The sequence below is a fragment of the Cyanistes caeruleus genome, chromosome 2 (assembly GCF_971803275.1).
Source record: "Cyanistes caeruleus chromosome 2, bCyaCae1.hap1.1, whole genome shotgun sequence".
Classification (NCBI taxonomy): Eukaryota; Metazoa; Chordata; class Aves; order Passeriformes; family Paridae; genus Cyanistes; species Cyanistes caeruleus.
In genome coordinates, this window is record NC_141702.1 from 120073870 (window position 1) to 120095044 (window position 21175).

The following is a 21175-nucleotide window of genomic DNA, read 5'->3' on the forward strand; positions in this document are numbered from 1 at the left end:
TGCTCCACAGCTCCTAGCAAATATTCCTAGTCCTTTAAGATCAAAAGGAAACCCTTTATCACTAGGTTTCATTATGTTAAATTATAAGTCCATGTTTTTCAGAAATTCATATTAATTGACTTAAAACAATGTAAATATTGGGGTTTTGTAGCTTTAGAGTTCAGCACAGAATAATGGCTACGTTACTTAGAAAATGAAGACTATTTTTACAGTGCTGCCTGTTAGGTTTCATATATGAAATCTGAAATAGCTGTTGAAGTTTTAGGGTGGAAGAATTGAGCTCTGGATTTATTTGATTTTTTTAGTATAATTTTCTTTAGATCATATACTGTAACTGTAAAAGCTTTTTATTATGTAGGTACAATAACATTCATTAAAGAGCTGTTTCTGCCTCTCAACAGATTACATTCCAGTTCATTGCAACATTTTCTACTCTGGTGCCTTTAGTAGATTGTTCATCTGTATTGCAAGAAAGAGATGATCTTTCAGAGGTAAGAGTACTGGCTTAGTATAAAAACAAAGCTGGAACTTGGTTTTCAATTTAATTTATAGCAAAAGATATGAAGGTATATGCAAAGATATGAATTCCTGTTTGTTTCTATCAGAGGAGCTGATACCAGTGTGCAAATAGGCTTTAGCAATTAGTCACAGCTTGTTGCAGAGAATGTTAAATTCAGGCAACCTAATGTTTTAATGTCAAAATTACATTGCTCAGAGCCCTGTGTGTGGTGTCTTTTGACTCGGAGCTCTCCCTACCTTGAGGAGGATGTTGGACTCTGTAGTTATTTAAAACAGTGCATTAGATGGGTTTTTTCATCATTTTTTAGGGCTGTCTTCTTCCTAAAGAAACCCCTGCTCCTCTTTGAAGTCCTGCTCCGCTTCCCTGATTGAGATTCTATTACTCTCCCTCCAGATACTCGTTAATCTCTTCCAGTCAAGAGATTGTAACAGCATTAGACAGCGAGCCTTATCCCCCTTTCCACCACACCTGTTTGCTCCTGGGACACTTTGTAGCTCAGAGGGCTGCAGGTTGCCCAGATTAAAAGGTGAATTTCATTGCTCCAGAGCTGCAGCACTCAAAAGTGAGGAGGAGTTTGTTCACGGAATATTTAATTAATTCTGCCAGGAGAGCAGGTCTGGCAGCACCCCTGGCACTCGCTGACCTCCTGCTGCAAAGGAGGATCAGTAGTGAGGCCAAAGGTTGTATCCATGGAGGCAGACCTGATTTCACCAGAGAGGTTATTTGGATACACATTCAGGCCAGGAAATTGGGACAGGACAGTGTCAGGAACATGTAATAACTGTTTCATGGAGCACTTGAGTCTGTATGGTGGGAAATGCACTGGAGGATGTTCTCACTTGGACCTTGGAAGTAGTTAATGTAGGAAATAAACTTTGTTCACCTACTAAAAGCCAATATTGTGTGTTTCCTTTGTGTTGGAAAACTGTAGGTGGAGAGAGAATTGTGCTCTGCATCTGCTGAATTTGAGGATTTTGTGCTGCAGTTTATGGATAGGTGAGTGAGCTAAGGAGAAGGGAAAGCTTGGCATGAGGAACTTTATAAAACTTTCCAGTTTTCACTTACTAACCCTGCACTTCCTGGGTTTATTTGTGTAGATGTTTTGGACTTATAGAGAGCAGCACATTAGAACAAACCAGAGAGGAGACTGAAACAGAGAAAATGACTCATTTGGAGAGTCTGGTGGAACTGGGTCTCTCTTCTACTTTCAGTACAATCCTTACCCAGTGTTCAAAGGATATCTTTAAGGTACGTAGAACACAGGCTTTTCATCTCTTTTAGGAAACTGAATTTTGAATTGACAGCAACTGGTGCATTCAGATTCTTCCTTTCTTCATGAATGTGAACTTCCACATTTAACCAAGGAAAGGGCTGAGGGGGCAGTTTGAATTCTTGTCAGTTTGGTTCATGATTTTATCTACATCCCTACAGAGCTCTTGTGCAAACTGCTGATAAACACAAGAAGAAATCATTCCAGAAGTTTATTTTAGCCCTGTATCAGTTTAGATTGTGGATTTTCATGTCTTGATAATGTTGCTCAAGTCCCTGCTTTCCTTTTCTCTCCCTCTTTTCTGTCACTTCCTCAGCTGGGCCAAAGAGGCTCCACAAGGAGCTGTGTGGTTAATGGGATCAGAAAAATTACTTGGATTAAAATAACTCGGAGGGAGAGGGTGGAGAATCTGGGTTATTACATGGACAGCTTCTTTCCCTCTAGTTTGGGTTACCATATTTCTGTTTAAATAAATACAGACTGGGAGATGCCAGGTTTTGTACATTTTGAACATTGGCACTTGGGCATGATTTTTGTTTGGAATCTTTTGGTAAATGCAAGTCTTAAGTTAATTCTTTGTAGTCATTAAGTATTTATTTTCTATTTTTCCTGTTTGTCCATTATTAAAGTATTCATGTGATCTACATTTTATGTAGTTGAGCTTGCCTTGCAAGGTGCTGGATGGAAATAATCTGCTTTAAATCTGCTTAAATAGTTGCAGCTTAATTCCCTATTTATTTGTTAACTAAGGGGTGTCTTTGCTTTCCTTCACTGTGACATGTGAAATAAGTTTTCCTGTCACCAGCCTGTGACTTATTCCTGGAAAACATTTTCTGGGTAGTTTTTTCAGAATCACCCTAAACTTATATTAGTCATCAAGAGTTATCCACCTCCTCCCTTCCCAAAGAGAACATTTCAGGCTTTCACAGAGCTGCTTTCTCTGTCTCTCTATTCTGACTTATTTTTCCCATGTTAATTGTGGGTTTCTGGTTTAAAAGAACACAAGGTTATGTAGAGATGGTACTTTCTGTGTAACATCAAACATTTTGGGATATCTAATTTGTTTTGTTTTCTTTTTAAAAAGTAGTCTCCATCTTTTTGTCCTTGTTTTTAGGTTGCCTTGGAGAAGGTTTTTAACTTTGCTGTTTCAAATATATTTGAGACAAGAGTTGCTGGTCGAATGGTTGCCGATATGTGCCGAGCTGCAGTAAAAGTGAGAGAAAATCCTCTTCACTCCCTCTTTAAAAAAGAAAATAGCTAATGCTGCTGCTTTTTTCTGTGTAATATCTATACTTTTTTCATGTAAATACAGGTGGCTCTTAATATTACGTCTTCTAAAATTGGCTGGTTGCATATAGCAATATTTCAGGAGGTTAATTCATGCGGTCTTTATCGTGCATTTATGTTAAATTTAGGTTTTATTGACTGAGAATCATGAAGTCAGGCTGGCTGTAGGTTGAATTGGAGTTGGGATGCAATCTAATCTTAGCTGTTTATCACTGTGTGTGCTGAGTTCCCTCAGATATTTTGTTTTAAAATGGACTTTTCCTGGTGCTGTTTGCAGTGCCGCCCTGAGGAGTCCTTGAAGCTTTTTGTACCACATTGCTGCAACGTCATAACTCACCTCACAGGCAGTAAGTTTCTAACATTTCCAGTGTTACTGGCTTGCTTTTGGGCTGGTTTTTGTTAAACATGAAAAGACTATCTAAAACTTCTGGGTGTTTTCCACAAGTTAATTTCTACAATGGACAAATCCATTATTCTCTCTAAAAAGACCGAAGCAGCAGTTCTGTAATTCTAAGGCCAAAATCTGTCAGGTTGCAATACCACAATTCCTCAAAAATGTGGCAGTTGGAAATGTCTCCAGGCATTCCTCAGTTTCAGGATGGTACATTGGCTAAAAGTGACTTCCAGCTAGACATGGTTGCAGTGTGAGTTGGAGGGTTGGGAGTCAGATTTTGGCATCTGGATTCTGATGCAATTTGTTTGGAAAACCTGGCTACAGTGTGGTGACAGCAGTGCTTATCCCTTGTTCCTCTAGATGATGATGTATTACATGATGAAGAACTAGATAAGGAGCTGCTCTGGAATCTTCAGCTTTTATCAGAGGTATTCCCAAAAACGTTCTTCCCACGCTTGTGTGTCACTGCATCCTGCTTAATGCCCCTGAAAGGAGAAAAAAAAAACCCAATTTCTGTTAAAGCAATGTAAATGTTGTATGAATGGCACTGGAGAGCTTCTGTTTTTTACCTAACTCCGAATGCAACATGATTGGCTGTTGTTTGAAGCAAATAAACACAGTGTTGCATGTAGAATGTAATTAAAGCAATTATTGAGGGGGAGTGAAAGAAGAGGGATCAATGCAAGGAGAAACATAAGAAGCTTTCAGTAACTAGAAATATTTTAAAATTAATATAAGAAAATACAGGAGTATTGCTAGAAAATTCAGGATGGGGCCAGGCAGATGGCATCACAGAAACTTTTCCAGCAGCTGTGGAAGCATCAGTTTGTGTGTGAATCCAGTGGGAGCTGGAGAATGGAGCCTGGCCCAGCTGGGCTGAGCAGTGTGACCTGTCCAGCCCTGCAGGACCAGCCTGATGTTTGCAATGTCTCTCTGTGCCCCCAGATCACTCGAGTGGATGGCAAGAAGCTGCTACTGTACAGGGAGCAGTTTGGGAAGATACTGCAGCGCACCCTACACTTAACCTGTAAGCAGGGTTACATTCTGTCTTGTAACCTACTGCACCATCTTCTTCGTTCTGCTACACTTATCTACCCCACAGAGTACTGCAGTGTGCCAGGTGGCTTTGACAAGCCTCTTTCTGAATACTTTCCTATCAAGGCAAGGATTTTCATTTATTTAGGATTAGAGGATTTGACTTTTTCTTTTATTTTGTTTTCTGTTGAAAAAAAGCAGTCGTACGCTCAATGGTTTTATTTGGAGATTTCTGGACAGTGGTAGCAGCAATGGAAAGCGATGCTTTGGGCTTTGAAATGTAGAGCAAGTGGCAATTAATTTAAAGTATGTTGATAGCAAAAAATGCATACTGACTGCTGTTGGAGTAGTTTTATAGTTTTGATGGGTTTCATAGGTTTGTGATGTGTGTTTTTTACCATGATTGCATGACTACAGTAAGTTAATATGCAGCAAGGAGATGTGGTGTTTTACAGGTCAACAGAATGCCAAATAATGATTCTACCATGAGCTTGAGATAAAATGAAAGCAGAAGTGGCAATATTAAAAGTTATTGAATCTGTCAGAAGTCATGTGCTGCTCTGCTGTTAAGACTTTGAGGTCAATTTATCAATATCCCAGTTTGAAGGCAGCAATTTTCAGCTGGCCTGTTTCAATATGCAACTGCATTTTGCTGAAAACTGTTTTTACATAATTCTCAATTGAAGATGTTACTGAAAGCTAGTCCAGTTTTGTAACTGATGGAGGCATCCATTTGGGCCAGTTAATCATTTGAAAATGAACAAAAACATCCTAAATGCCAAACACCAAAAACCCCCAACAAAACAAACAAATTGACAACCCCCCAAAAAAACAGCAATTACACAATTATTTTAAATTCCTGCTCTGAAACTGAAAAAAAATCACAATGACTTTGCTGTTCTCTATGGGAGTATGAAAAGTCTGAGTTGTACTTAAGAATGTGTCTGAATTTACATCCAGACAAAGGAGTAATTAAGTTATATTTCAATTAGACCAGTGCAGTCCTTTTCCTTTTAGTGTTTTCAGATATGTGTTATTTTCTAGGTATGTGCAGACATATATAGGATTGGGAATTCTGTTTGATTTTGTGGTGGTGGTGTTTTTCCTGGAATTGTTAAGATAGCTGCTTTATAGTAGTAGTTAGCTCACATGTGTTTGGGGTTTTTTGAATAACATTAAATGCTGTTTTTTTCAAAACACAATTGAAATAGCTTGATGAATAAGAAACATCTTTATTTGCTGCAGGACTGGGGTAAACCAGGTGACCTATGGAACTTGGACATCCAGTGGCACGTTCCTTCATCAGAGGAAATAAACTTTGCTTTTTATTTGCTGGATACGTTCCTGCAGCCTGAGCTCACCAGGCTGGAGCTTTATGCACTTGGAGAGCTGGAAATGTCCAGGTAGGATGGAGAAAGTGCATGTGCCATTCCATATCCATTCCTGGTAGTTATTGCCAGTCACACAGGCAGTACAAAAATTGAGAGGAAAATACTGGAATGTTGCACTTTGATGTTATTTTAAGATTTCTAAAGCTCCTGCTTCAGCTGAGATAGCATCAAGATTTCCCTGAAGTAACATAGGAAAGAAGTTGTTCACATTTTGCGTTTTAATTTATCTTTAGACTGTAAAATAGTCACTCCTAAAGTATTCCCTCATCCTCCCCATGGAGGGAAGGAATTGTCCTGGCCTCGGGGTAAGGAGTTATTTCATAGGTTTTATCTGAGATTCAGATAAAATTCTTCAAAGCGATTTTCACATTAGTTTATCTTACCTGCACAGTTTTGAAATAAAAAATCCCCCTTGTTTTCCAGAAAATTAAGTTAAATACTGGGGTTTGTAAACAAATTAGGTTGTCTCAAAAAAGCCCGGCTTGATTTCTGCAGTGCTTCCTCCTGTGTTTAGAACTGATGCAAGTAAAGAAAAAACTTTCATAAAACTTCACAAAAAAGATGTGGTTTTTCATTGGTGTATTTTCAAGCAATTAACAGATAAGTAACCAGGTTTTCCTCTTTGTTTAAGAGATGATGTGCAGCAGTGTCTTGCCATCGTGCACAACTGCCTGATTGGCTCTGGGAACATTCTGCCTCCTCTCAAAGGGGAAAGGGTGGCTCATCTGTAAGTAACATTCATTTAATATCCAAAACATTCTCAGTGTTGATGTTCCTTCATGCTGGGTTTTAGTGCTTTCTTACTGCTGTTGTCACACAACTGCTGCTAGAAGCTTGCTTTTAGGGAGCACTCATAGTAAATGGCAAGATACAGAAAATTCACTTGTCAGGAAAGGACTCAAACTCTCCTGTCCTTCCCTACGACAGGGAGCCATGTGTGTTTCAATGAGTGTGTTCACAGGTTTGACAGAGACCAAATTTCTGCCTGTTTAATGGAACTGATGAGGTTCTGTTAACAGGGAAATGAAAATTCTGGGTTCAAAGTGCCCTTATGGTGTCCCCACCTCTGACAAAGTCTGACCCAAAGGGATGCTTAATTTAAGTGTGAAAACTAAGACATTCTGTTACTAAATCCAGAAGTCTGTGTGCTACTGGCATAAAAATTAACTTGTTAAAAGGAATTAAACACCAGTGAAATGCACATACTTGATTATTTCTGTAATGTGTGGTAATATTTACTTTGTTTTCTTGCAGGGTCCCAAGTCTGGTGTCTTTGGAAGAGACAAAGCTGTACACTGGTGTTGATTATGGTGAGTACATCCCTGTCCATTCAGGTTTGTTTTTTTTTTTTTAATTTCCTTCTTTTATTTTTTGTAAAAACAATGGGTTCTTTTGGAGACCATAATTCTGATTCTTCTCTTCATAGAAATGGGGTTTTGTTACCAACACCAGAGCTCTGTGTACACAGAGTTTTATTTTCAGCAGTGATACACGAGAGCCAGATCCGCTGCAGGAATCTGGCAGGGGATGGGAGCTCTGTGTGTTCCTCAGTTCTGGTATGCTAAATGAACTTCCTGAACTTAGAAATAAAACCAATTGTCAAGGCAGATAAAGGAGGTTGTGTACCTCTAAAACCCAAGCATCTGAGGTGATAAACTGATGAGAGCTGTGTCCTTAGATATAACAAATGGTTATTTTTATAGTAGTTCATAATGCCTGTTCTGAATAGTCTGCTCTGGCTTTCCACAATAAATTGCTTTTTATGCTCTTGTATGATTAACAGAAAACATTTTGGTTTCTTTTAGATTTATCCAGGGAGAATTACAGAGAAACAATTGCAAGGGTTACAAGAAAACTGCTGCGTAAGTTTGATCACTCCTGTAACTAAAACCATCTGTGTTGCACTTCAGTGTGATTTTATAGATGAGGAAATTATATTGTTTGCCTATAATTCTGAAAGTTAAGGTTTGCAGAAACAACATTATTGCTAATTTTTAAATCTCTTTTCCTGTCTGATGATACATTTCATTTCTCCCAATTGCAGATTACATTCTTGATAATTCAGAAGATGATACCAAGTCTTTGTTTCTAATAATAAAGGTATGCTTTACATTTGTAAAACTTAAGGCAAGATGACTTTTTTTGCAAAACAATCACTCTTATCCTCTCTTTCTTTCCACAGATTATCAGTGATGTTTTGCAGTTCCAAGGGTCTCACAAGCATGAGTTTGATTCACGATGGAAAAGCTTCAATCTAGTGAAAAAATCAATGGAGAACAGGGTCAGTGACTTGGCTTTGTGAAGCTTTGGCTCTTGAATTGCAGATTTGATACTGAAATCTAAACCAAAGGATGCCTTTTTTTACAGCTTCAAGGAAAGAAACAACACATCAGAGCCTTGCTGATCGACAGAGTTATGCTGCAGCATGAGGTAATTCTTCCCCTTCAGTCCTCACTAATTTGCTTGAAAAGCTGCTTTGCATAGTTAGCTAAATGTCATCATAACAATATTCCTGCACTGGTGTTTTTATATGTGTGAAATGTAAAAACAATCTGTCCTTTCTTTGTGCTCCCCCTAATTCAGCTGAGAACTCTGACGATGGAAGGCTGTGAATACAAAACTTCCCACCAGGAGATGATCAGGGATCTTCTGTGTTTGTCCACGAGTTCCTATGGGCAGGTGAGGAGCAGCCCCTTTTAATCTGAGGTTTATGGAGTGTTTTGTTGGTCTCTTCAAGTGATTCTACATCCTTAATCTGTTGGTCTGGCTGCTTGCTTTTCAAATGATCTTAAAAACATCTCGTTTCTGGCAACATAAAGAATCTTGTGTAACTTTGTAGCTGTTCTCATGTAAATGCCAGAAACAAGAAGTCGATTTTTATAAATGGGCTGGGGTGTTTACAACCTTCCACAAATAATTTTGTTTCTGTGCACAAACACACGATAAAAACTTTGTGCATAAATAACTGGAATGGACGAGGGTGTTATTTTTATCTAATAAATTTTTTGTTTCAGGTCAGAAGTAAAGCTCAGCAAGCATTCTTCACAGCTCTGGGAACCTACAATTTCTGTTGCAGAGATATCATTCCTTTAGTTCTGGAATTCCTGCGTCCCGACCGGCAAGATGTCACTCAGAAGCAATTTAAAGTACTGCCTCACTAATTTGTTTTTTGTGGCTCTCTATTGAAAGTGGTTTTACATGAGAATTTTTAATGGAGGAAGTGGGATTTGCTTGTTTATCAGCATGATTGATGTTTTCATGGCTAATAGGCATGACTGGTGGAAGGAATTATTTGTATTAGATCTATTTTCAAGAGAAATACTGTGTTTAAATATGTTCCCGGTGTGCTCAGGTATTACCAAAATGTGAGTTAGCACCTATTTTTAAGTTATGGAATGGAAATTGAGAAGATGTAGTCAAGGTGAAGCAGTTGTGAATCATCTCCTCTAACATAATTGAGAAATCAGGCAGCCAATCTGTGGATAAATTAATTGGCAGGGCTTCCAATCTCATTAAATGAAGAGGACTCGGTGCAAAATCTTCAGTAATTTGACAGTGAGGCTGAATGTTTATGGACATTTTAATGATTTGGTAGCTGCAGCTGAGTTTTTATTCTGTGTGGGTGCATGCATATGTCGATATCACGGATGAGCCCAGCTTTAACCTTCCCAAACTGCATCTTCCATTCCACAGGGTGCCTTATATTGTCTCCTTGGGAATCACAGCGGGGTGTGCTTGGCCAATCTGCACGACTGGGATTGTATAGCACAGACGTGGCCAGCAATTGTCTCTTCTGGGCTTAGCAAAGCCATGTCCTTGGAAAAACCATCCATAGTCAGACTCTTTGATGACCTAGCAGAGAAAATCCATCGGCAGTATGAGACCATTGGGCTGGATTTTGCAGTGAGTGATCAATTCCTTGGTGTTCAGCCTTGTCTGTGTGGACAAGGAAATTCTGTACTCTGCAGAGTTCCAAAGCAGAGACATTAAAAATCTTGTAAGTTAAAGTCCCAAATCTTTGCATTGTCCATCAACAGGTTCCAGAGAAATGCATGGAGGTGGCTGTTCTGCTGCAGAAGTCAGGACAGGAAAGTTCAGAGTTCCCAGCTCTGGGATCAGAGGAAATTCAGTTGGGAATTCAGCGACAGAAGGAGAAGAATGCTGAGGCTGTGAGGTGAGTTCAGCTTCCTTGAACTGCTCATTAAATATCCTCATCCAAAGCAGCTAAACTGAGAAATCCAGAATGTCCAAGGATTGTTGGGCTGCATCTTCTCTGCACTTCTATTTCCTCTTTGCCTCTTCCTTTTCACCTTCACACACTTTTTGTTGAGGAACTTTTCCTCTGTTTTTCAATGGATGGCTCAGTACCATGTGGTTGATAACTCCCTCTCTTTCTCTCAGGAACTATGAAAATTTGGTCAACATGCTGCTGGACTGTGTGGAACAGAGAAATCTGTAAGTCCCCCTTTTTTGTGCATGAAAGGGTTTTTTTCAGGGTGGATTGGAAGTGGTTGCATTGATCAATATTCAGGAGGACAGTTACCATGGTCTTGGATTTATTTGCACTGGGAGCTTGATTTGTTAATACTAGGCATAATCACACCTTGGAGTTAAGCTTTTTCCTTAGTCTGGCCTGTTACAGAGGTTTTTAATACGTTTATTGTAATTAAGAAAGCTCTGATTCTGTCTGTAACACTGACATCAGAATAGATCCTAATGGTTCCCATAATATTTGTGTTAAAAAACTTTTAAAAGAATATCCCTGTAGGTTTTTTTCACTATGCATTTTTTATTTTTATACGCGTGTGTTCCCAGAACACTGGAGGTTTCCCAAAACGAGTTAAGCTCATTGATTACAGCAGTGACATTAATTTATGTATTTACATAATCTTAATACATGTACTAATTTCTGAGTAAAACCAGTTCATAAACTTTGGTGTTTACACTCTGCTTTGAATATTTGGTTTTTTTCAGGCCCTGGAAGTTTGAACACATAAGCATTGGCTTCCTGTCCCTGCTCCTGAGGGATGACAGGATCCTGCCCGCCCGTGCCATAAAATTCTTTGTGCAGTGTCTCAACCACGATGCCATTGTGGTTCGGAAGGTGAGCCCAGGAGAAGGATTTCCTTTGGCTCTGCAGCTCTTTGGGCTTTACATCAGGTTCTCATGGGGTTTTTTGGTGGGATAAAGCACAAAAACTGAGGTGGAACTCCGTCCTCCCCCTCCCAGCCACTCACGTGTACAAAACTTCCAATGCAAGAAATGGCAGTCTTGGCAGCACTGTAGCGTGACATGTGTAAATCTGTAAACTGTGAAGATGTGGGATGGGCTGAGTCCTTGTTTATTTCAGAGTTCTTTTGCAGAATTTCTTTTGCAGATGGCTGCTTTTCCCACCTGCAGTTTGTTATTTGAAGGGAGCCATCGATGTGTTTAGTTTGTTCTGTTACTGCCTCAGTGAGGTTCAAAACAAACCTTCCTTTCCCCACCAAAAAATTATTGAAATGATATTAAATTCAAATTATTAAAACAAAATTATTATTGAGGGTTTTCTGGCCTATAACATAATTCATTTCCTGTATCCCCTGAAGGAACCATGTTTATTTCCTTATGGGTTGACTCCAGTTTTCACTGGCTTTTTAGGGATGATGAGCCACATCCTTCTGAGGGAAATGTGTGGAATGAATACATTAATACCCATTTTTTACATTTCTTTAGGTGGCCATCTCAGCTGTGGCTGGGATTCTTAAACAGCTTAAGAGAACACACAAGAAAGTGCCCATCTGCCCTTACGAAATAAGTACGTTTTATTTAATTTAATAATATTATTAAAATACATGTATGTAATATTATTTTAATATTATTTATAATATATATTATTTATAATATATTATTTTTATATTATCATATAATATTTAAAATAATATTAAAATTATTTAATTTAATAATAAAAGAAATAATATTTATTTAATATAAGATATACTTTGCATTTATCCTAAAATGTTTTTAAAAGCTTTTCTGGTTAAATTAAACATAGAATTAAGAGGTTGTTAATGTTCTAAGTAAATAGGTAAAAATGATATAGAAATAACATAAATGGTGATTTTTCAGTTTGGGGTTTTTTTTCCCCCAAAAGCCTCGTAATTTGTGAGAACAATTTGTATGTCTCCTTTTTAATTTTTATGTATTTTTATCACGTTTATACATGTTCATTTTGATTTTCCTCTTGGATCAGGTGGGAGCCTGAAGCCTTCCAGCATCCAGGCTGGTGACAGAGCTGACAACCAGTGGCTGCACTACAACAGCCAAAGCCTACCAAAGACCAAGGAAGCCTGGGAATCCTGCTGTTTCGTGGAGAAAACACACTGGGGATATTACACCTGGCCCCAGTGAGTAGCATTAGCCTTGAGATGGAGTTGGGAGAGTCAGCAGGAAAAGTTCTGTGTGGAAATAAAATCCTGGTTTATTATGATCTTAAATTTTTCTTATATGTATGTATTTTATTTGATTTAACAACAAAAAAAATGCAGTTTATTTTGTCCTTTACGGACCTTGCTTGTTTTACCATTTCTGGGTGGGTTTTGTGTTGGTTGGTTTGAGGCTTTTTTGTTTATTATTTCTTTTTTAGCCATTCTCTTTATGTGGGCAATAGGCACAAATAGGCACGAATTCCACATGGCTGTTTGTATAGCAAAACCTGTAATAACAAACTTCATTCTGTTGTAAATTTTCTTCTTTAAGTTTTGATCTTTTGGAGTTGAGGATAAGTTTTGGTTATTATTGAGAACACAGAAAACAGCACCATAGAAAGCAGCAGCATGTGCTAGTGTATTCTTATTTTTTATTTTAACTTTCTATTAATTATCTTTTGTTTTTAATGTTCAGGACTATGACAGTTTATGCTCCAGTTGAGCAGCAACCAAAGCTTGGGCGAAGGAGAGACGAGCTGACAGAGGTAAGAGTTGCAAGTTTATGGGGTTTTTTAATAGTACTTCTCTTGTCTTCTCTTAATATTGTCCACAGATTACTGTGGAGAACCCCACAAGATGTTTGAATTGTATTTTTCTAATTCTTATTGTGTCAGCATACCAGGAGGAGTTATTATTTTAATGTATTGCTGCTTTTCTCTCAGGAATCTTGGAATAATTGTATTCATGAGCACTTTCTTTTTGCCTTTCAAATCATGATCAGAGTTGAGAACAAGGTCATTAATGACAGTGGGAAGGACTAATTTTTAGGGGTTGTGATAATTCCCTGTGAAATAAAGGGGGAAATGAATAACCGTGGCATTTCTTTCCTTGAGAATGCAAATGAAACGTGGGACTTGTAAAGATTGGGATATCACTGTGGCAAGCAAACACCTCAAAGCTAATCCTTTTTTTTTTCTTCCTGTTACAGGCAGAACAAATTATATATGATCACTTTTCTGATCCCAAGTTTGTTGAGCAGTTAATAAAATTTTTGTCTTTAGAAGACAGAAAGGGAAAGGACAAATTTAATCCTCGCAGATTTTGCCTCTTCAAGGTAAGGAGAGTTCAATCACTAAATTGCTCTCATTTTTTAGACAATTCCCAGAGCATGGAAAAGCCACAGACTGCTGGGCTCATACTGTTGCAAAACCTTGATTTTTAAAGCTGCTCTGGGTAATTCTATTAATCCTCTCTTCTGATTAACTACTTAGGGAAACATATTTAGAGTATTGTAATAGTCTGAAGGACACTGGTGTGTAATGCTCTTAAAAAAAGCAATTTCACTTTCTGCACATTCAAACTTAAGTGTTTCACAATTTTATGGTGTTCTTGGGAAGACAGTGTTTTAGATAATTCCTGAAGAGCCTTTCCCCTCTTGTTTTCCAGGGCCTTTTCAGAAACTTTGATGATGCCTTTTTGCCAGTTCTTCAGCCCCACTTGGAGCAGCTGGTCGCAGACTCTCACGAGAGCACCCAGAGGTGTTTAGCTGAAATCATTGCTGGCCTCATAAGAGGTTCTAAACACTGGACCTTTGAGAAGGTGCTGGAGCAATATTTTCAAGTCATTCTTGGAAGTTAGAGTAATTTTGTATTATAAACCCAATTAGAAGTTGATGTCTTGATTGCCAAACTTGGAGCACGATTCGTTGCTCGGTTTGCTGCCTGTTCTTGCCAGGTGTTAGGAAAATGCTCCAGTATTAAAACCGGGAACAATTTGCTGTTAAGCAGATGGCAAAGCTGATGTGGTTTGTAATTTCCAGTAGAAATAAGTGCTTATGTCCACCTTGGGCTGCTAAATATTTATTTAATTCAGGCCTAGCTGTCCATGCCAAAAATTAATCCTGGGAGAATCAGTACAAAAATAAAGAGGACATTTTAATCTCTGGGCTGAGTTTGAGATCCGTAAATAGCAAAATCTTGTCTCTTGTGTTTTTGCTGGGCAGGTGGAAAAACTTTGGAAGCTTCTGTGTCCATTGCTTCGAACAGCTTTGTCCAACATCACAGTGGAAACATACAATGACTGGGGCACCTGCATTGCCACCTCCTGTGTAAGTATCCCAATTTTTGTCTCCTAAAGCTGGATCCATTGTGGAATAACATTCCTGCAGTGAACTGGGAGTTCACCCCCCAGCAGGGTCAGTGATAGGTCACAAATAACTTGGGTCAATAATTCTTACCCATCACTCAGCAGAACTCAGTGTAGTTTGTCAGCCAAAACCCTAATTAGCAAAATTTAGGCATGGTTATTCAGATATCTCAGAAATTAAGCTAAATTCATTCTGTTCTGATTGTATTTACCAATTAATTAAAACTGTGTGTAGTTTTATTGGGTTTTTCTTCTACTGAGGTTCATTGTGAAAACATACTGAACATACATTGCCCTTATTTAATAAATAAACCCAAGGGATGCAAAAAAAAAAGAATAAATCTCTGTCAAAACTTTCCTTGCTTATACTTTATTTTATACATTATTTACATTTTAAACCTCCCTCATTTGCTTTACATCTCTTTTCCAGGAGAGCAGAGATCCTAGGAAACTGCACTGGTTGTTTGAATTGCTGTTGGAATCTCCATTGAGTGGTGAAGGAGGATCATTTGTAGATGCCTGGTAAAATTAATTTGAAGTGTTTTCTCATGGTTGGATGGAGTAGGAAATACAGCCTGGATAAGCAGTATTGAGAGGATTCTGTGCCAGATGCCTGGTAGGGGAGGGCAACAAATGCTTTCCAGTTAGCTTTCCCCACCCAGTGGCAGGTTCTTCATGGTAATTTTTTTAGTATAACTACAGGATGGGAAGGTTTGGGACTGGCAGAGCAGCAGTACTGTTGTTTCACTGGGTAATTGTTACCCATCTTTGCTCATTGAAGGACCCTCGGATGCACTGACACACTTGTGCACATTCCCAAAGTCTGGAGGGGACTGGGGAAGGAGGAATGTTCTGTATGACTAAAAATGAGCTGTTCTGATTCCCAGCCGGCTTTATGTGCTGCAAGGGGGCCTTGCCCAGCAGGAGTGGAGAGTGCCAGAGCTGCTGCACAGGCTGCTCAAGTACCTGGAGCCCAAACTCACCCAGGTCTACAAGAACGTCCGAGAGAGAATAGGAAGGTCAGTGTTGTCTGCTGCAGTTCTTGTTGGGTTTTAACTCTTCATTTTATTTGGGTAGTTAGGTAGCTAAATAATTAACCTGAAAAGCATTAATGCTTGTAACAAAAATCAGATAAATAATTAACAGATTTGCTTCAGAAATTCCAGAAGACTTCTCTATATTTGTCTTTTTTTTCTTAGAATGTTTTGGATTGGGAGGGACCTTAAAGCTCATCCAGTCCCAGCACTTGCCATGGACAGGGACACCTCCCCCTATCCCAGGCTGCTCCAGGCCCCATCCAGCCTGGCCTTGGGCACTTCCAGGGATCCAGGGGCAGCCACAGCTGCTCTGGGGAACCTGTGCCAGGGCCTCACCAATTTATTGTCAGTTTATGTTTGACATCTCTGAAGCTCTTAGAAGAGACATTTGGTTTTAAATAGCTTTGAATTGAAGATGAGAGGAAATTTTCTCAAAGTATTAACCCTCAGGGGTCACCCAATCGATCTTGGATCATTTGGAGTTCACAGGTCACTGTTCTCTGGACAAGAGTTGTGCTCACTGTGTGTTCCTGCTGGCTTTGTTTGTTTTCTTAGTGTGTTGACCTACATATTCATGATAGATGTTTCCTTGCCAAACACTGCTGCAACTAAATCTCCTCGTGTCCATGAATTTACTACCCGGATACTTGAAAACCTCAAGCCCCTCATGGAAGCAGATGAAGAAATCCAGAATCATGTTATGGAAGAGAACGGAGTCGGCGAGCAAGACGAGCGAACTCAGGGCATTAAACTCTTGAAAACAAGTGAGTTAAGGAGGTGAAGAAATGGGGGTTATTCTAGCACAGGATGATTGAGGTCTGCAAATTGTGTAGCAGAATTGTTAATATTTTTCTTCTTAATTGGTGATTGTTTCTCTTTATTCAAACAGTTTTGAAGTGGTTGATGGCAAGTGCAGGGCGATCTTTCTCTACAGCTGTCACAGAGCAACTCCAGCTGTTACCTTTGTTTTTCAAGGTACATCCTTTAATTCTCCTTTATTGGTTATGTTTGATTAAAAAAGGATTGTATGAATAAACTGACATTATGTCATTTTTATATATTTATAATATTCCAAGGCCAGCTTGCATGTGGCATTGAACAACCAGCCTGTGGCAGGGCAGGGGAACTGGATCACCTTTCAGGTCCCTTCCAACCCGAACCATTCCATGATTCTCTAAGCCACCTTGAGTTATTTTCTTTTGCTTCCTGACTACACAATTCTTTCTAAGCTGCTCCTGTTGTTCCTCTGATTCTTGTATTCTTTGAAGCTGTGTCATCCAGTCTTACCTCTCTGAAATAATCCATACTTGTGTGCCCAAAGTGCACAAACATCAATAAATTACCCAACAGTAATCTATGTGACCATAAAATAAAGGTTTATTAAAGTGAAGGTGACCTTGGCAAAGCTTTGTCTCAGTTTTGGACCTGGATCTAAAATATGAAATTAATTGGGTTTGATACCAAGAGAATGGCAGTGGGGAACTAAAACCTCACCAGGATATCTTGATTATTTACTAAGAATATTTAATGACATATTGATTGTTTTTCCCAGCTAACCTAATCTTTCAGCATTATATTGAATGTGTTTTTCCCAGGCAGCTGTCCTTTCATGAGATTACCCTTCTTTTGAGGATTTTGCTGTCACCAGTGCCTATTTATTAACAGGGCTTTCTTCCCTCCCTGCTCTTATTTAGATTGCACCCGTGGAGAATGACAACAGCTACGATGAGCTCAAAAGAGATGCTAAGATGTGTTTGTCCTTGATGTCTCAGGGTTTGCTCTATCCTCAGCAAGTGCCTTTGGTACTTCAGGTGCTAAAACAAGTGAGTGTGGTCTAAACAGCTTAAAGCTTCTTCTCATCTCATGCATCCTCTGCCTTTTATTTAAGAGTATACAATATTTACAATTCTAAGCAAATCAAATGCTGATTTAGATCTGAAAGACTTGATTTAAAAGTATTCTGAAACAGTTGTTGAACACTTGTTTAACATTTAAGCCACTTGATTTTGATAACAAGTTGAACAGCACTTTGATATATTAACATTTGGTTCGGTCGTGGATCACTTTACATCTCATGAGCATAACAATTCAAAATCCAGTTTCAGAATGAGTCTTAGGGTAAAGAACTGCCCTTGAATCTGATTTTTTTTAGGGTTTTACAATGTATTTCTGTTTAACAATCTACTTTTTAAGTGAAGCCTGTGAAAATTATTACCTAAATAATAACTGCCTACTTTGGAAATAAAAGGTGCATGAAACAAAATTACATGAATAAAAGAAGAACTGACCCCAAAAGCTTTTTTTCTTAAATATTGTTCACTTTCCATCAGGGGCCTGCTTGCTTTGATATTTTTCATGCCTTCTCACCCTGATTTATTCACTGCAGACAGCAAGAAGCAATTCTTGGCATGCCCGATACACCATCTTAACCTACCTCCAAACCATGGTGTTCTACAATCTCTTCATCTTCCTCAACAACAGTGAGGCAGTCAATGACATCAGGTGGCTGGTGATAAAACTCCTGGAAGATGAACAGCTCGAGGCAAGTGATCCCTTCTCTGCACTGCTTTCACACCACTGGTTCTTGCCTTTGTCAAGTTTTATGGAAGAGCTGACATGTAAATTGATTCAGGAGGTATTTCTAGCTCAGCATTCTTCCTGCTTTGAAAATGAGCTTTGTAGGATTCAGTTTTTTCATATTCATGCTAGGAAGACAATTGATAATAAAATACTCCATTAGTGATTTTTTTTAAAGTTCTGTTGTTTCTTCTTTTGCACAGCATGGTGCATTGCTTGAAGCTTGGTTTCAGTACATGAAATAGGGTTATTATTAATTCCACTATAAATGTGCATTGTTAGAAAATTCAGCATCCAAGGTCAAATCCCTTCCTGTGTAAAATGTGTGTAAAATCACTATTTATTACTCTATAATCTGCCTCACATCTAATCATATCATATTAATTACAAAAATACTCTTTATGTCAAGAGCTACCTAGAACTGAGGGGCTTGCTTTAAATTATGTGAATTTAAGTCATGTTTTAGCAAAGTGAAGAATCTTTAGTGATAACCTTCTGCCTGGCCTGTCTCCCCTGCACCATCATTTGGTTGGCAAATATCAATGAAATCCTACTTTTGGATGGTTGTTTTTTTCCTTCTAGAAGAAAGATTCTGCATCACCTTGCCATCCTACAGAAGTTGTTTGTCAGAACACTTACCTCATAATCTCACACCATTTTGAAAAATACCTTTTATTCACTTGAATGCAATTTATCCAGTTACTTTAAATGTACCAAATTATCCCTCTGCACCACAGAGGTGCAAATCCAAAAAGCCTACCTGTGTTCATAACCACTTTAGATCATGCTGTTGCCATGGAAGCTTTCACTTTTCTCTGAAAAGTAATCTTGTTCTTTCTTGGTAATAACTGACAAGATGCAGTATCCTGCTGAGTAATTCTTATGTAGCTTTTGGATGCTGGATTTTTAAGATGAGAATCGTTAGCTTTGACTAGGATTTAGTGTCTTTGCTCTGTAGAATTGAGGTTTTGGTTCTTGGATTTTAAGGTACTTTTATTTTCTTTGCTTATTTTGATATAAAGGGCCAGACCTGATGATGAATGTTTTAATGAGCACAGCGCTCACGTCTTGATGAGCATTTTTCATATTGCACTGCAGTTTTACAGGAATGAGAGTATTTTCACTCTGTTTAAATAGCCCTTTGCAACTTCTGCAGTTGGGTTTGGCTGGTGTTGTTGGGTGGTTTTGTTGTGATATTGTTGCACTTCTGTAGACCGTGATCAGTCCCTTCTGACCAAAAAACACCCAAACCCCGTAGGTGATGGGCAGATTCCTCTAGTTTTTATATTCTGTGCTTCATCGTGAGTGTGATCACTTATAAATTAAGTAGTGCCAGAGATGGTGAGTGATCATCTGCATCGTGAATGATTTGAAAGGCTTTGCTTCCAGGTGCTCCTCACAGCAAAGTGTTCCTTCTAGCTGGGGGATTAATTTAGAAATTAAAGTGGTTGTAATACAAGGAGTAGGGATGTAAATGAGCCCAGCTCTCCTGGGAGCTCGCTCACTTCTCAGCCGAGCTGCTTTGTGTCTGGCTCTTGTATTAGCACATCGTGTCTCATTTAATAGCTCAGCTCTTCAGGGACTCACAAACTGATAAACAACACTGCCAGCCTCTCACCTCATCCTTCTTCACTATCAGCAAAGTAGATCACGTTCGAATAGTACCTTGTAGAAATTTAAATGGAATAGGCCGGAGTCTCAAGAGCTTATTTGAACTTCCTCTGTTTAATTATTGTAGCTCTTGCAGCTGTACTTATGGCTTTGTGAGGCTCAGAACATCGTGTTTAAGGATGTGATTTATTATTATAATCTGCTGCATTGGATTCAGAGCACTGGGAAGTGTTTGTGCTCCGCAGAGACAAATGTTCTGTTTGCAGTTACCTGTGACAGAATGTACCTACCAAAACTCTGGTGGCAGCATCTCATCCAGTTGATTTTGTTTGCAAGTTTGTAAATGTTGGGAGGCTTTTGTCAGAATGTAATTATGGAAAGTGGGAATGAGTTTTGGAGGGACTCCCAATTTAAATACATTTTTACACGTCAGTAACTTTCTGGCTTTGGGAGATTTGAGGAGATGAGAGAAATCGGTAATACTGATGGGTTAGTCACTTGTTTTTAAAAGCAAGGATGAGTTGTCTCTACTAAGAATTCACTAACGAGATGCTGTGGCTGATTTAAAAGCAGTGGGAAAGGAGATTTGTATTTTGAAGAGCTTGGCAATTAGATGAAAGCTAAGTTTAGTCTTGTTCTTTAGGGTTTCAGTGTTACTCTTAAGAAGAATATTTTTCCAACCTGGATTTCTGGTTTTATTCATGCAGTAGTGCAGAGATCTGGTACTTGAGACGGAAGGAAGGAAGTCTGTCATGCTGGAGCATTACAGAACTGAGTTGTTGATCATAAAGTCTGTTTTGTTGCTTATTAATCCAGCATCTGTTCTGTCTTTCAAAGAATTCTTGTGCTGTGGGTAGAACAGAATCAGCTGAGCCTCTGGAACATTCCTCCTGCCTTTTCTTGGAAAAGCCTTTCTGCTTTTGTCACAGGAAAAACTAAATGCTTTTGAATAAAGGCCACTTTAAAACTGATGTCAATACAGAGCCTGTTAGGAATTTTGCAAAGCAGGTTATTTGGTCTTGGTTAACATTTGTTTTTAAACTTTGTAAAGCTCCTCTATTGACAATGGAGTTAAATTACATTATTTACTAGAGCAGGAGGTCGCTTTATGGCGAGTTTGGTGACAGTAGTTCTGTATTACAGTAAAACATGTTTTATTAAAGAGCCATCTAATAAACTACTGACAGCAGGATAATAATTTAAAGGCTTTTGCTGTGTAAGATTTGGTCACTTGGGTTAGTTGGGTGTGCTTTAGAGGGCAGTAATGGCATAAATAAATCAACAGTGTTCTGTCCCACCTGTGCCCAGGTGAGGGAGATGGCTGCCACCACGCTCAGCGGGCTCCTGCAGTGCAACTTCCTCACCATGGACGGGCCCATGCAGACCCACTTCGAGCAGCTCTGCAAAATGAGGCTCCCCAAGAAAAGGAAGAGGGACCTGGCCTCAGTGGGGGACACAATTCCTTCAGGGGGTAAGAAAGCAGCTCAGGAAGAAATCAGTC

At 38.9% G+C, this 21175-nt stretch overlaps 1 protein-coding gene across 8 annotated transcripts in view; it reads left to right on the forward strand.

Moving 5' to 3' along the window:
• The window catches only part of PSME4 (proteasome activator subunit 4), a 54248-nt gene that overhangs the window by 30540 nt on the left and 2533 nt on the right, over window positions 1–21175 (forward strand). For all 8 annotated transcript variants that reach the window (XM_086875145.1, XM_086875147.1, XM_086875148.1 and 5 more), the window contains 33 exons: window positions 402–491; window positions 1452–1516; window positions 1618–1768; window positions 2905–3003; window positions 3355–3424; window positions 3832–3899; window positions 4417–4632; window positions 5752–5909; window positions 6529–6624; window positions 7152–7207; window positions 7703–7759; window positions 7942–7997; window positions 8080–8178; window positions 8265–8327; window positions 8481–8576; window positions 8912–9043; window positions 9591–9800; window positions 9935–10071; window positions 10299–10352; window positions 10872–11001; window positions 11613–11694; window positions 12130–12283; window positions 12780–12849; window positions 13293–13418; window positions 13751–13903; window positions 14307–14411; window positions 14880–14971; window positions 15337–15468; window positions 16042–16250; window positions 16376–16461; window positions 17181–17309; window positions 17873–18028; window positions 20983–21145. In XM_086875145.1, coding sequence (XP_086731271.1) covers window positions 402–491; window positions 1452–1516; window positions 1618–1768; window positions 2905–3003; window positions 3355–3424; window positions 3832–3899; window positions 4417–4632; window positions 5752–5909; window positions 6529–6624; window positions 7152–7207; window positions 7703–7759; window positions 7942–7997; window positions 8080–8178; window positions 8265–8327; window positions 8481–8576; window positions 8912–9043; window positions 9591–9800; window positions 9935–10071; window positions 10299–10352; window positions 10872–11001; window positions 11613–11694; window positions 12130–12283; window positions 12780–12849; window positions 13293–13418; window positions 13751–13903; window positions 14307–14411; window positions 14880–14971; window positions 15337–15468; window positions 16042–16250; window positions 16376–16461; window positions 17181–17309; window positions 17873–18028; window positions 20983–21145 — 3760 coding nt within the window. The remainder of the gene's footprint in view (window positions 1–401; window positions 492–1451; window positions 1517–1617; window positions 1769–2904; window positions 3004–3354; window positions 3425–3831; window positions 3900–4416; window positions 4633–5751; window positions 5910–6528; window positions 6625–7151; window positions 7208–7702; window positions 7760–7941; window positions 7998–8079; window positions 8179–8264; window positions 8328–8480; window positions 8577–8911; window positions 9044–9590; window positions 9801–9934; window positions 10072–10298; window positions 10353–10871; window positions 11002–11612; window positions 11695–12129; window positions 12284–12779; window positions 12850–13292; window positions 13419–13750; window positions 13904–14306; window positions 14412–14879; window positions 14972–15336; window positions 15469–16041; window positions 16251–16375; window positions 16462–17180; window positions 17310–17872; window positions 18029–20982; window positions 21146–21175) is intronic.